Source organism: Drosophila elegans, unplaced genomic scaffold (genome assembly GCF_018152505.1).
Source record: "Drosophila elegans isolate 14027-0461.03 unplaced genomic scaffold, ASM1815250v1 contig_476, whole genome shotgun sequence".
NCBI lineage: Eukaryota > Metazoa > Arthropoda > Insecta > Diptera > Drosophilidae > Drosophila > Drosophila elegans.
In genome coordinates this window covers 24,157,126-24,170,771 of record NW_024545863.1, presented here as the reverse complement: position 1 = coordinate 24,170,771, position 13,646 = coordinate 24,157,126, and the positions used below count along the sequence as shown (strand labels likewise).

Genomic DNA, 13,646 nt, shown 5'->3' with positions numbered 1-13,646 from the left:
CCGCCCCCCGCTTGACCGTCCTTTTCACACACCCACACACTCAGACGGGCAGTAAGCCAACTGGGGAAACGTGCATACAGGTTGAAGGCCACGAGGTCATTTCCACTGGTCACTCGGTAGTCTCCAATTTTAGTAAAAAGTTTATTTTAAAACCATGTCCGAGGGAAAACTGCATCACAAAATCAATACTCCAAAAAAATAAATGTTCTGTGGGGTTTGCCACAGAAACCAAAAGGGGCTTAAAAATCATTTCTGAAGGTGGCTTAAATGACTTTGATATGAGTCACCATTCCCAATTATTTACACTGCGACTCGGCCACCGCTCCAGTGTGTTGTGGTTCACCCCAAGCTGTTGCCTAGGTTCATTTACTTCAGTGATAAATGCCTCCGACTGAAATTAGTCGAGTTTCTATTCGGTAGACGGAATGTTCTTAAGGGCCATTCGCACGAAGGGCTGGAGCCTCAAGGTTGTTATAAGTTAATCAACTATCAAACTAAAACAGCGACTTTAAATGGACAAAAAGTGTTTAGAGGAATGAATATTAAGCATACGCAGCGTTAGCCGCAGGCAGTGATTCATTCCTGAATTTTTGGGGCACGATAGACAAACACAAACACACGAGTCGAAGTGAAAATATTGTGCTGTCATGTTTGCTGACTTATTTTCTTGAATGGTCGAGTGACATGGCTGTGCCATAGGGCCGTATGCATATTATATTAGACACATTTAGACACATTTAGGGGCTAAACCAGTCACAGTTAAAACTAAAATCAATGCGATTTTGCAAATGACATGTTCCTCGAATAAGTAAGTGGGTCCTGAAACAACTAAACGCAATCAATACAAACGACAACCCTGAAAAAAGAAAAAAAATCAATACTCAGCGACTTATATAACCTTAAACGACACAACATGCTAGTTAAAACTCAATAAGTGAGTACTTAACGTAATTGTACACAGAGTAAGAACCCTTTTTGACCTCAATATTGATTTTACAAGTTTTATTTTAAAGTTTGATACTTTTAACAAGAAAGAAAGCAAACTTCGGCAAGCCGAAGTTCATATACCCTTGCAGCTATTGCATGAATTAAATACTTTTATTATGATTTACTTGAGTATATGCTGAAAAACATTGAAACTATGATGATTTGCAGCTCAATTATTAGATAGTTATTTTATATATTTTTATTATTTCTATGGGAGCTATATGCCATAGACGTCCGATTTTGATAAAATTTAAACCATAATTGTGAAATAATTAAACATTGCTATATGTCGAAGAACTAAACAAAAAATTAAAAAACAGAAAAGTTAAAATATTTTTTCATTTATTTTTCCGATTGTTCCTATGGGAGCTATATGCTATAGTCGTCCGATTTTTATGAAATTTAAAACATAATTCTGAAATATTTAACCATTACTATATGTCGAAGAACTAAACAAAAAATTAAAAAACAGCAAAGTTATAATTTTTTTTCATTTATTTTTCCGATTGTTTCTATGGGAGCTATATGCTATAGTCGACCGATTTTGATGAAATTTAAACCGTAAATCGGAAATATTTAACCATTACTATATGTCGAAGAACTAAACAAAAAATTAAAAAACAGCAAAGTTATAATTTTTTTTCATTTATTTTTCCGATTGTTCCTATGGGAGCTATATGCTATAGTCGTCCGATCCGGCTCGTTCCGACTTATATACTACCTGCAATAGAAAGACAACTTTTGGGAAAGTTTCATGCAGATAGCTTTAAAACTGAGAGACTAGTTTGCATATAAACGGACGGACAGACGGACAGACGGACGGACAGACGGACAGACGGACGGACAGACGGACATGGCTAGATCGACTCTACTAGTGATGCTGATCAAGAATATATATACTTTATAGGGTCGGAAACGTCTCCTTCACTGCGTTGCAAACTTCTGACTGAAATTATAATACCCTCTGCAAGGGTATAAAAATATAGTAAAGAATTTTAAAATTATAATACAAACAAAACATAATTTATGTTAATAAATAATAAATAAATAAACCTATCTTAAATTTTGTGAGTCCAAGGCAAATTGTCATAAATAACATTTTCCTAATCAAGCCAAAAAGCGCACAATTCCATTTTTATTTAACGATCTCTTTTGAATGACACTTATCAAAACCATTGCTTATTTAACTTTGACCTTTTTATTTTGGTAGCACGTGCAATGAAATCAAACCAAATAAATTTCAAACTGTTGGACTCTTTGAATTGCATACCTTTAGGTGTTTTTATTTTTTTTATCTAGATCAATTTTACAGACCACATTCATTGCGTTTGTATGTTTTTCTGTTGGCTCGTGTAGGTCGCAGGTAAACATTTGACCAGAGACAGTCACGAAATTGTTATGTAGGTACTGGCAACTAGCCGCTTTTTAATTGAAATAAAATGTTTAGAAGGCCGAAAGGATGTGAGGGCAGTGTTGTTCACAATCTGGCTGTCGAAAAAATAAATGTTGTTTTTTTCCTGCTCCAAATAAAGCAAGCACATAAATATTTTTCTACATTTTGTAAAAGTAAAAGAGCAATGTTTTAAGTGCGTATCTAGTGGTCTTACTATTACTATACTATTTTTTTTTGCATTTCGTAAGATTTAACATTTAACAGTTTTAAAATGAAAATTAATGTCCTTATATAGCTTTATGATCAAACTATTTTTAGCTATTTTATTAAAAATTGGTGTTTTCTGTAATAGAAATTCAGGGGTGTCAACACTTTTTTATGATTTTATATGGGTCTTATTATGTTATTAAAAATGCTTTCAAACAAAAACAAATTTTTTTTCTTTGTAGCTCTTTTATTTAGATATTATTTGAATGAAATTGCCATCACTGGCAGAGCGAGCGAGTTATTAGGCGGATGAGTCAGGTGAGTGAGCGGGCTAGTGGCTTTTCTGTCTGGGGCGCACTGTCTGCTCTACATGAGCGTAAATGCTTTTTAGTAACTAGTTTTTCCCTCGCCACAAAAGCCGGCAAAGCTCATATTTCATTTCCACTCGTTCCCTCGCGCTCCGCTCTCAGTCCCTCTCGCTCTCCCAACCTATCTTCGTATCTCCCCATCTCCCTCTCAACGAGCGCCTCTGGCTGTTTATTCATTGCCGCCGCTTTATTTTTCGCTTTCAGTTTGCATTTCAAAGCCGCCAAAGTAACAAGTATCTTGCAGTTATCCTATCAGTTGGGCGACTATAAAAAACACAAGACTCCATCAAATTTTGTTAAAAACTAGTGAAAAGGTCTATTCAAAAAGCAGAAAAAGAGAACCAACATGGAGGTAAGTTGTGCGGGTTTTGACTTATTTTTTTTCCGCATTTGTTTGCTGTTTGTGGGGCTAAACTTTTGGTCGCCGACCTTCACCTTGGACTCCAATTAGAGAAATGGTAAAAAGGCCTTTTATCAAAATGAAAAAACCTTCCCCACTTGCCTACTGTCTTCTTTTCTGCCCCGTCTAGTAACGAAATCCACTTAATTAAAAGCGTACTTGGTATTGTGACGAAACTTAAAGTGAGCGTCTTGAGAAATATCAGCTGAGGCGAAATGAGTGACTCACTGCGGCTCAAGTGATCTTTTGATTTGATATGGTCTGCGTTTACACATCAGCTCTAATTACTTAAGCCATAAATGGATATTTTTGTTAGTCACTTTTAAGGCGTATTTGCGTAAAACTACATTCCGTGGAAAAGCCACAATATACTTTGCGAAAATAATGATGTTGATTTACTCATTACTGATGAAGTTTATGGAGTTTAAGAAAGAATAATAACAAAAAGATATAATATGTGAAAAAACGTATTTAAAGTCTAGCTAGTCAATTAGTGATATGCTTTTTTTAACTTTTTCATAGTGGAAAAAGTAGAATTAACATTAACGAATTCATTTCACAAGCTAATGCAATTCTCTAAAATTCCCGTTATAATTACCACGTGCCAACTATTATTTATTTATAAACATTTTTTAATTATACGCTTAGAAAGTTTCGAGGAAAGCATGTCAATGCCACATGTGTTTCAGTTTACTGACATCCAATTCAATCGATAAAATTGTATCTATCCAGGGCCTGTGAATAAAAGAGGAACTTGCTTAAAAGGACCTAAAAACTAAAGGACCTACTGAATTAAAGCAATATACTTTTTTGAAAATATCAAACCTACAGGCCCCAAATGGAGACCTGTACACACTGGAGGCTAACCTGGCGAGCAAAGCGCTCCGGGAACTGACAGATGGCGCTGACAAGGATCCCATTACCAAGCTGCGATTACTCTGCTTCAGTCGCGGAGCAACAGGCATTTTAGGACTGGGCAGGTACGATTGGTTTACTGCCTTTTAACGACATTTCAATCGGCCGGGCGATGAATTATGCAATAGTAAACTATTAAATTTGGATTATTTATGGCAGGGCCTTTCGGGCGATGGATGACGATGGCAGCAAGGCGCTCAACGAGGAGGAGTTCATCACCGGCATTAGGGACACGGGCTTGGACGTCACGGACGAGGAGATCAAGCAGATGTTTGCCACGTGAGTGACAGATGTGCCACTGGCTCGGGTCTTTAAAATATTCAATTTGATGACATTCTCCCGTTTTTAGATTCGATGAGGATGGCAGTGGATCTATTAACATGACCGAGTTCCTACTTAAATTAAGGGTAAGCCATGATCTCCATCTTGCATATCGATGCTTACTTTTAACTAGTCATAATTTCATGAGCTCAAGGCTTCTCAAAATAAACACCATAACATCCCACACTCTGAAAGCTTAATGGGCTAACAATTAATTTTTCAGCCTCCAATGCCGCAGAGTCGCCTTAACATTATTGATCAGGCCTTCGACAAAATGGATCGCGATGATGATGGTGTTATTACCATTCAAGATCTAAAGAATGTGTACTCAGTCAAGGAGCATCCGAAGTACCAGAGTGGGGAAAAGTCCGAGGACGAAATCCTCACCGACTTTCTGCATAACTTCGAGGGAGGTCGTGGCAACCTGGATGGCAAGGTAACCTGCAAACGAATCCCCTTTTCAATATTTATTGAATAATATTTAAATCTACAGATAACCCGCGAGGAGTTTGTCAACTACTATGCCACCATAAGTGCCTCAATTGACAACGATTTGTACTTTGATCTGATGATGCGACAGGCCTACCGCATGTAATTAGTGCACGAAATTCACTAAAACACAAGGACTTCACTCTGAAATCTCAATTACTTGACTTGCCTAGAATTTAGTCCAGCTCATAATCCTATTTATACACAGCTCAGAGAACAAATATAAACGTCTGGTTGCAATTAAATAAATCTCAATGTAAACTCCGCATGGGCAAAGTTCCAATTGCAGAAAAACTAAGTATCTCTGCTTATAATTCGAATTTGAAATACTTGACGGAGTTTTGTGATTCAACGGATTTTAGGGGTTCTAGGAGCTAGGATTCGTTAGCTGTGAGCATGTAAAGTGTTTGTCAAATATTCAGAATAACAAGTAGCAAGTTTTCTCTAAACATTTGTTTGTAGTTTACATGGACTTAAAGATTAAATGGGTACACTGAAAAATACTGAAGATACTTTTGTATCAATCTAAATATGGCTTCTAAATAGGTAAATTTGATTAGCGTTTGGTATTAATTGAATATTTGTTGCTTCGTGTTGAGTAAGGCCAGTAAAGCAGTTTTGCAGCAATGGTTTTGTTTGAGCTCTTGACTTTAACTAAAAACAACAATTATGCACTTAATCCAGATTGGTTCGATTAATTTATTTCCAGTGCGTCTTAGTTTGTGTGTGTGAGTGTGGGCGTGGTTTATAATCAAGGCAGAGCGCCGAAGACGGCAATCACAGCTACGAACAGGGAACCAAGTCCAAAATGCTTGCCAGACTCGGCAAATTGTTTGAAATTGTCACCAGCAGCGAACTGATGTCCTTTGCTTGCCTGTACGTGTGTGGAAGTGGTGTGTTGGTGTGCTGACTGGTTGGCATTTATCACACAGCCAGGACCGGCAGCCTAAATGTATGCTTTAAATTATGCAGACACCAGCTGAGTTTGTCGCCACATGCAACTGTGTGCATGTGATTCTGTGTGTGTGCTCAGCATCCTAGTGGGTGTTTCTGCGAGTGTATTTGTTTGTGCGTGGCAAGTTTGGGCACTGATTGCAAGCAACTCATACAAAATTTTAATTGCCAATGTTGAAATTACGCACTGAGACAAAGAACGAGCGAGAGCCAGACTTCCAAAGACGAAGTATCCAAGAAAACAGACTTGACTAACAAGCTATACACTGGGAAAACAAAAGCAGGTAGAAAGCAATGAGCAAATGAGATGGGCAATTGAACTGAGGTCAAATATTTTAATAAAATACAATTTTAGGCCTAAAATCTACAAAGCCTAGAAATATTTAAGGAAATAAAGAGTGACTCTGTATATTATGATGAACGAAAACTATGTTACTAAGCCTAAGCTTTTTAATACTAATCACTTATAATACTATTTATATGTTTTTATTGACCCTTAATTATTATAAAATGGATTACAATTTAAATAGTAGCAACATTTTAGTTTTAAATTTATTTTTCTTAAAGTGCATATGGAATTGTGCCCATCCATTCCCGAGTCTGCTGTGTAAATCACACACTCACAACTTTATCGTATCATTTCATTAAATTGTATTTACAGCCTGGCAACTGTCATTGCTTCGCTCCTGCTTTTTGCCAAGTTTTTAACCAACGACAATTGAGAATTTGTGGCAGTTCTCAGTTGCCGGAAACTTCCAGTCGAAGCCCCAAATGGCTCGGCTAATCAAAAAATTTTCAATTCCCACTTTTGTTTCGGCTTGTTGTCAGGTTCACCAGCCCAAACACGTGTCACCAGTTTGCGTTGCAATTTCCATTTATAGATAGTCGAATGGAATTTCAAATTATTTCGATTTAAAACCGAAACTCCCAAATAGTTATTTAAAGTTTACTTAAGAATTTAAATAAAGTGATTGGCTTCATTAATGTATTTTAGAAATACTTTATTTTAAGTGTCCTCGTCCTAACACTTTATTAAATTTAAACTTTAAACTCTTTCTTGAATTTCTCAAACATTTTCAAAAGTAAAATTTAAAATAACCTTTAAAAGTAGAAGTTACAAGAATTATTCTACCATCGAATGCTTTGCGTAGAAGAACAGCAACGACTAATGCATTATTTAAATCTAGTTAACACTTGGCCATTTTCCATTGATTGGAAAGGACGAAGGAGGAGGTACGGCTCGGAATAGGACGGGGTGCAAAAGGTGAAAAGACAACACTGACCGGCAAAGTGGGGATCGAACAAATGGCAGGGCAGCACATAAAAATAATAATAATAAAAGAGGCAGCCGCAGGCCAACGGTCCTTGGGACATCATTGACGGAGTATTGAATACATTTCATTGCATGCGGAATGGAGAATCGGGAATGGAGAGTGCAGGACGGAGAACGGGAATAGGAGAGCGGCGAACGGAGAAAGTATAATGGAGGACGAGTGGGCTGGCTGAATGGTAAATGGCGAGAATGTATCCTTCTGCGGTAGGCATCGAAGAGGCGAAACTGCGAAATATTTCAGTCACGTTTTAAATGTAAAAATCTCAATCACGTGCTCGAAATGAGCGGACTCACAATATGCACAAGCAACGAGTACAAGCAACAAATAAAAGACCAATAGTATCCGATACACTGTAAAAATGCCCAAAGCTACAATTAATTTAATATATTTTTGAGGTAATATATATAACTCATACTCTTTCGATTAAAACTGATGCCTTGGAGACTAAAATTATATTTAAAATCAAACTCTACAAACATCAATTTAAATTTGTCTAAATAATTTTTTTTTCTCTGTCAAAAAAACGACACACGAAAATACCGTTCCTTGGCCAACTGTAAATCGAAACGGAGCCGGAGTCGAAATGCGGCAAAAGCCCTTAACAGGTACTTGTTGGGCCGATGATTTAATGTCGCCATTGGCGGGATTGCTGGGTGGCAGAACAACTGCGATGAGCTGCCGCGGTTGGATCTAATGATGTTATTGTTGCTGTTGCACCTGCATCATTTGTGGCCGCTCAAATTGCATAATGTATGCAAAAAGCTTAACTAACTGTGCGCACCGCTGATTGAAATATTGAAATCAAGTGGCATTTACAGCTGCCCAAGCACAAGCAGCGAATCCAATACGTGCTATATGTACATGAACGCGGATGTGTTTACCTGTGGACATCACACAATTCGCAGCAATTTCCGCTTCCTTTTCACGCAGCTCGTATGATTTTCACACCGTTCTCGCTTGATTGAAACATTCCTGATACACTTAAACACTTCCAAAGGTTACTCAACTCCTGGGCAAAGTTGTGTGTAAAATATAATTTTTTATATCAACGTAAAGTATTTATATATAACAAAAAATTTATTTGATAATCATATAGCAAATATAAATTTAACATTGATAATTCAAACAATTAAACTGCAGATTTTTGGAAATGTTATTACTATTAAATGTATAAGCACTCTTAAATATGTATTTAAGCCTTTAAATACATCGATCAATTAATTTCCTTTTTAAAAACTTAGAAAGGAAATTGAATAATTTTCTCTGAAAAAAATCGAGTTCTTAAAACCATCTTGACAAGTTGTTAATATATTTTGCCGTTGATAGGAGTTTCCTTTTTTTTTGCATGTCAACCAGCCAGTATATTTTTTTAAAAACTCGCCCTTGTTAAGTTTTTGTGGGGCTATTGATACTCCAGGAGAGCACTTGGGAATATTTAACTTAATTCACCAATGATTGATTTTTTCACAAATGTTTGTGGATAGCATCGCATTTAAACGGTTAATTATTATTAATTAATTAAAAAATACAATAATTCCATTTTAAATACTCTTTGATATTAAGTACCCATGTGCTAAAAATATTTATTATTTATTTGTTGTCGGGCGAAAGGATGATTGACTGTAGTTTCAATTAGATTTACACACTTATATGACCATTAAAAGCGAAGTATTTTTTTCATTGATTTTAATTTTGTTTGTAAATATGGACAAATTTGTACAAAAACTATACATATATCCTGATAAATTCGTAATTCGTAAGCAAGTCGAATACAATTTGGCTTGTTTTGAACGGACTATTTTTTTTGGGTGGGACTAAATAAATGAGAGGTTATCAACGGTTTTTTTTTCAAAGCCCAATACCACTTAACTAATCTCTAAACGTTCTTTGGAAACGGGTAAAAATACATGTCTTTTGTTGTGTAGAAATATAAAAATAATGTTACTGTAAGATTTATATCTTATAATTATTATTATTAGAAATTATAGATTCCACTATTATTATGCTTAACCTCTTCAATTTATTTTTAACGTGAATCAGCAAATCCATAAAAGCAGTCGATTGAAGATTTTTTTTTAGATGATGTTCCCCACTCAACAAATTTTCATTGGGGGCAATATCCAGAGGTAGCGTCAAAAAGCATTTAGTCAGGGGAGATGGCTAACAAGCAAATGGCAAACGTTAATTTAAGCCATGGTCCAGCATCAGCTATTTTCAAATTTTGTTTAGCAAAATGCATTTGTTTGCATTTATGCCGGCCTGCAGAAATGAACATGCAAATGACCGTTTTATTACGGACATTTTATTATTGTGCCAAAATGTTCCATTAAATACAGCAGGTAGGATTCGGTATTTCCAAATGCGTAAGTCCCGATGCGGCTGTGTGCCTAGCCATTTAAATGCCAAATTATATATATTCTGCGAACATGACAGCGGCAACAAAAAATCAATTTGTAAATGTTTTTAGAGTGCAACCGAGAAGGAAGCGGGGAAACTTTGACATTCCGCACAACTTTGGCAGCTGCCGTTGTTGCTGTGGCCATTGCTGTTGCATATTTCCCAATATTGCGGGAAAACGAATCGATACGAAACGCGACGCACGGAAAAGCTGCCAAGTGACCCCATTGGCATCTGCAATGTCCGTTTTGTAATTAGCGCTCGATGCGACGACTCCGATGGGAGTTTCCTGACCTCAATTGCTTTGTCACCATTTCAATTTGCAATTTCAGCCATTAACTAGCTACACTCGACGCAATTAAACTTGCACTTTTCCAGCTACCTGAGCGTGGCCAGAAGAAAAGGACAAACATGCCGCGTTCCCTTCAGCAGAATGGACCTTCTTCGGAATGATGACAGCGGTTTGCACCCACTGAAAATGTTGCTGCATAGTGAAAGTACTCGTACATATAGTAAACACCCTGGGAATCGCGCAAATACTGATACAAAACTCTTCACCGTCCGGCTGCATGTGCGTTCCAATGGAATAATTTGAAATTGGAAAAAAGAGATTCTCCTCTTTTTGCCATCTTCTCGTTGAGTTAATTGCAAATTGGATGAAATTGTAATTTTACACTTCATTTGATTCAATTCATGGCTGATTGACAATTTAGTTTTTCATTAAGGTAGCTGCATAAGAATTTATTTAAACACTGTAACAAAGATGTGTTTTTTTGTAAAGATGAAGTTTTAAGAGCAAATATACACATGTATTAAGATTTAGTGGTAACGAAATTACTTTTTACATCAGTTTGTAGTGCTTACACTTGCATTTTTTTTTTTATTTGACAGTGATTAAAGATTTTATCTAAAATTAAAACCAATAAAATTTAACAAATGTTTAAGAGAAACTGCCCTTTGTAATTAGATGAACAAAACTAATATCTTACATATTTTATGAAAACCAACAATCTTGAAACAATTAATATAATAACTGTTTAAAATTTTAAATATTTAGTTAGGCTTAGCAAGTTGCCTCAATCAATTTGAATTAAAAAAGGCTTTAATGGCTTATAATGTATTTTCGCTCGGTGCACTTCACCGTAGTCAGGGTGAAGCTTTCCCAGGATAAACCAAAAAAGTGCGGCCAAATATGGCGACTCCTTGATTGCAGGCAGGCATCTTGCAGAACTTAAGGAGGAAAAGTGTGTCAATGTGATAAGGTCCTTGGGAAAGTTAAGTGGCCCACAAGTTGTAGGACGATGCCTTCGATTGGGTAAGTATTTATTAGATAGTTCCCCTTTCGAAGGAGCAGCCAAAAAAGTACGTTTCTAGTAAGCAATTATTTAAGAAGAACTACCTAATAAATTCGTCACCAATCAAAGGCATTGACCTACCATGCACTATTCCAAAACATTTAACAAATTTCGGATATATTTTAGTTAAAACCCACAAAATACACACATTGAAGCGACCCAAAAGAATCGTAAATTAAAACAAAGAAAATGTTTAAAGTTCACAACTAATAACGAGTAACCCACATATAGAATTTATTTTATGAAACGTATTCGATATATAAGCTGATATAAGCTAAACAAAATGCAGGCTTAAAAGCAGTTTAATTTTAAATTGCCTTTATTTTTTTAAAAATATAGTTCTGTTTTTTCCTTTTAACATAAGTTAATATAAGAAGTGCTGCACATTTTTTATTTCTTTTTATAGTTATTCTCGCACCCAGCATTTTTGAGCATATCTTATCAATTATTGAGACCCTTTGGAGCAGCCACCACGACAAGTTTTAGGCGTTAGGTTCGCATATATTTCGTGTACGACGCTTACGTTGTGTGGTTACACGAAATAAACAAAAGTCATAAAGCAAACTTAAAGTTATGAATTTTTAAAATTTCTGATTTATTTGCAGGAAAACTTTTTTATCCCACCCTCGCGCAGACGGACCCCCACGTGTGTGTGTGTGTGAGTGCAGCGTGAAAGAAGTTACCACTTTTTTTTCTGCCGCATCTCCTGCATTTTTTGGCAAGTTTTTGTGCATACCTGTTTTCATATTTTTTTGTTTGTGTTGCTGCCTGGCATAAAGTTTAAGTTGTCACGTGACTTGCGAGCTGAGACGAGCGAAATTCGCATAAAATAAATAGCTGGCAGATAGAGGCAGGTGGCTGCGAGGAAACCGGATCCAGGGAAACGCCATTTACAGCAAAAGAAAGTGTGGCATATGCTCAGGCGCACGTTGCTTTTGTTTTAATATTCATATTCGGGCATCAGAAATTATTCGTTAGAATTAAGCTGCAGTGGCAGAGGAGATGGGACAGCCAGCTAGGAAGTGAGCTTAAAAGGGACAGCGAGCAAAATGCTTTGAATTTAAAATCTGCAATTTTCTGTTGATTGCCGCACCCAGCAGACTGCTGTTATATAGTAACATACAGCATACAGCAGCAGGGCAGCAACAATAGCAACAACCCCATAGTGTTGGCGGTTGGCAAAAGAAAAAGGAGCAGCAAGAGCAGTAGGAGCAGAATCAGAAGCAGAAGCAAAAGCAGCAGCAGCAGCAGCAGCAGCAGCAACATCATCACAACTTTTGCGTAAAATTCCAGTCATGTGTCCCTAACAAATCCCTGCATTATTCATGAAATGATAAGATGACTTTGCGCTGCCGTCGTCGTCATTCGCTCCAGAATCCCGCCCACACCCAAACCCGCAGCATTCCCACCCATGTACCACCCCCTCGCCAGTAAAACAACCCACCATACACGTAATACTTTTACATGCAGCTACAACACGGACTTTTCCTCCGGTCTCCTCCGTTTGTTGTCTGCATTTAACTACCAAGGATATCCCTTAACTTAAAATTTTCTCATGCCACTAGTAAAAACAAACCGAAAAGGTGTTTTTGATTTCAAAGCAAACTTTAAAGTGCCCGCATTATTGGCAGGTCCGAATGAATATGTTAATGGATGGCTAAAACAAACTACAGCCCCTTAGGATTTTTTTTGCATACCATGAGTAAACACAATGCTTACGAATTTCTTTTCAATCATAGCAGCAACAAAAAGACAATGATAATTTGTGTTTGTAAACAACTTTTTAAAGGTAAAATTCCAATGCTTAAATAATAAGTAATGCTACATATAAATTTAAATGGTATTTCATTGGAAGATTAACGTTTGGAATTATGTGGTAGATTCAAAAACCAAGAAATTATACATTTAGTTTTAGACGTTGAAAAAATTACTTATGCGATACGTTTTGCCAGTCAGAATTGGATTTTTGTAACAAAGAAAATCTTTCAATTTTCCTGCATTTCCAAATATTACCCACAAGGGTAACAATAAGGAAAAACATAAAATGTTGATCAAATTTGTCCCGCCCAAACAATTTATGCCAACTAAAAGGTCTTCTTCTTCTTACAAAGATTAAACATGACTGCACTATACACTACAAAAACAACAGATTTAATGTTAGAGATAACAGAGTACCACATCCATAACAGCCGGCAGGAAGAAATGGTTAAATCTAACATTTGAGCTGTTAAGGATAACATCGAAACTGCAAAAAGTCAACAGACCGGGCGACAAAACTACAAAATCTCAACGACTCTCTTCGAAGCGCTCTTTGGGATGAACTCTGGGACCCCAAGGGTCCTGTTACAGGCTCAGCTGTCGTGTAACCGAGCATCCCCTGCAGCCGAGGGGTCTTTTCAGAAGCTGAGCACACGGTGTTACACGACAGCCGGTCACGAAGTCCTTCAGCGGCAGAGACGCAGACTGCGCAGCCGACTGCGATGTCATCCGTGAGTTGAGCTCACGAGTCCGAGTTCGCAGCTTCAG

At 36.9% G+C, this 13,646-nt stretch overlaps 1 protein-coding gene across 2 annotated transcripts; it reads left to right on the top strand.

Moving 5' to 3' along the window:
• The first annotated feature begins 408 nt into the window (after positions 1-408).
• LOC108136863 (calcyphosin-like protein) lies at positions 409-5,378 on the top strand. 2 transcript variants are annotated; one of them, XM_017258303.1, is made up of 6 exons: positions 409-467; positions 4,187-4,335; positions 4,430-4,549; positions 4,620-4,677; positions 4,815-5,027; positions 5,085-5,378. In XM_017258303.1, exons 1-6 carry the CDS (start codon positions 426-428, stop codon positions 5,184-5,186), a joined length of 684 nt encoding a protein of 227 aa, XP_017113792.1. In that variant the 5' UTR covers positions 409-425; the 3' UTR covers positions 5,187-5,378. The 2 variants fall into 2 exon arrangements, with proteins under 2 accessions (XP_017113792.1, XP_017113793.1); XM_017258304.2 differs by lacking the exon at positions 409-467 and adding an exon at positions 3,156-3,307.
• Positions 5,379-13,646: the final 8,268 nt, after the last annotated feature.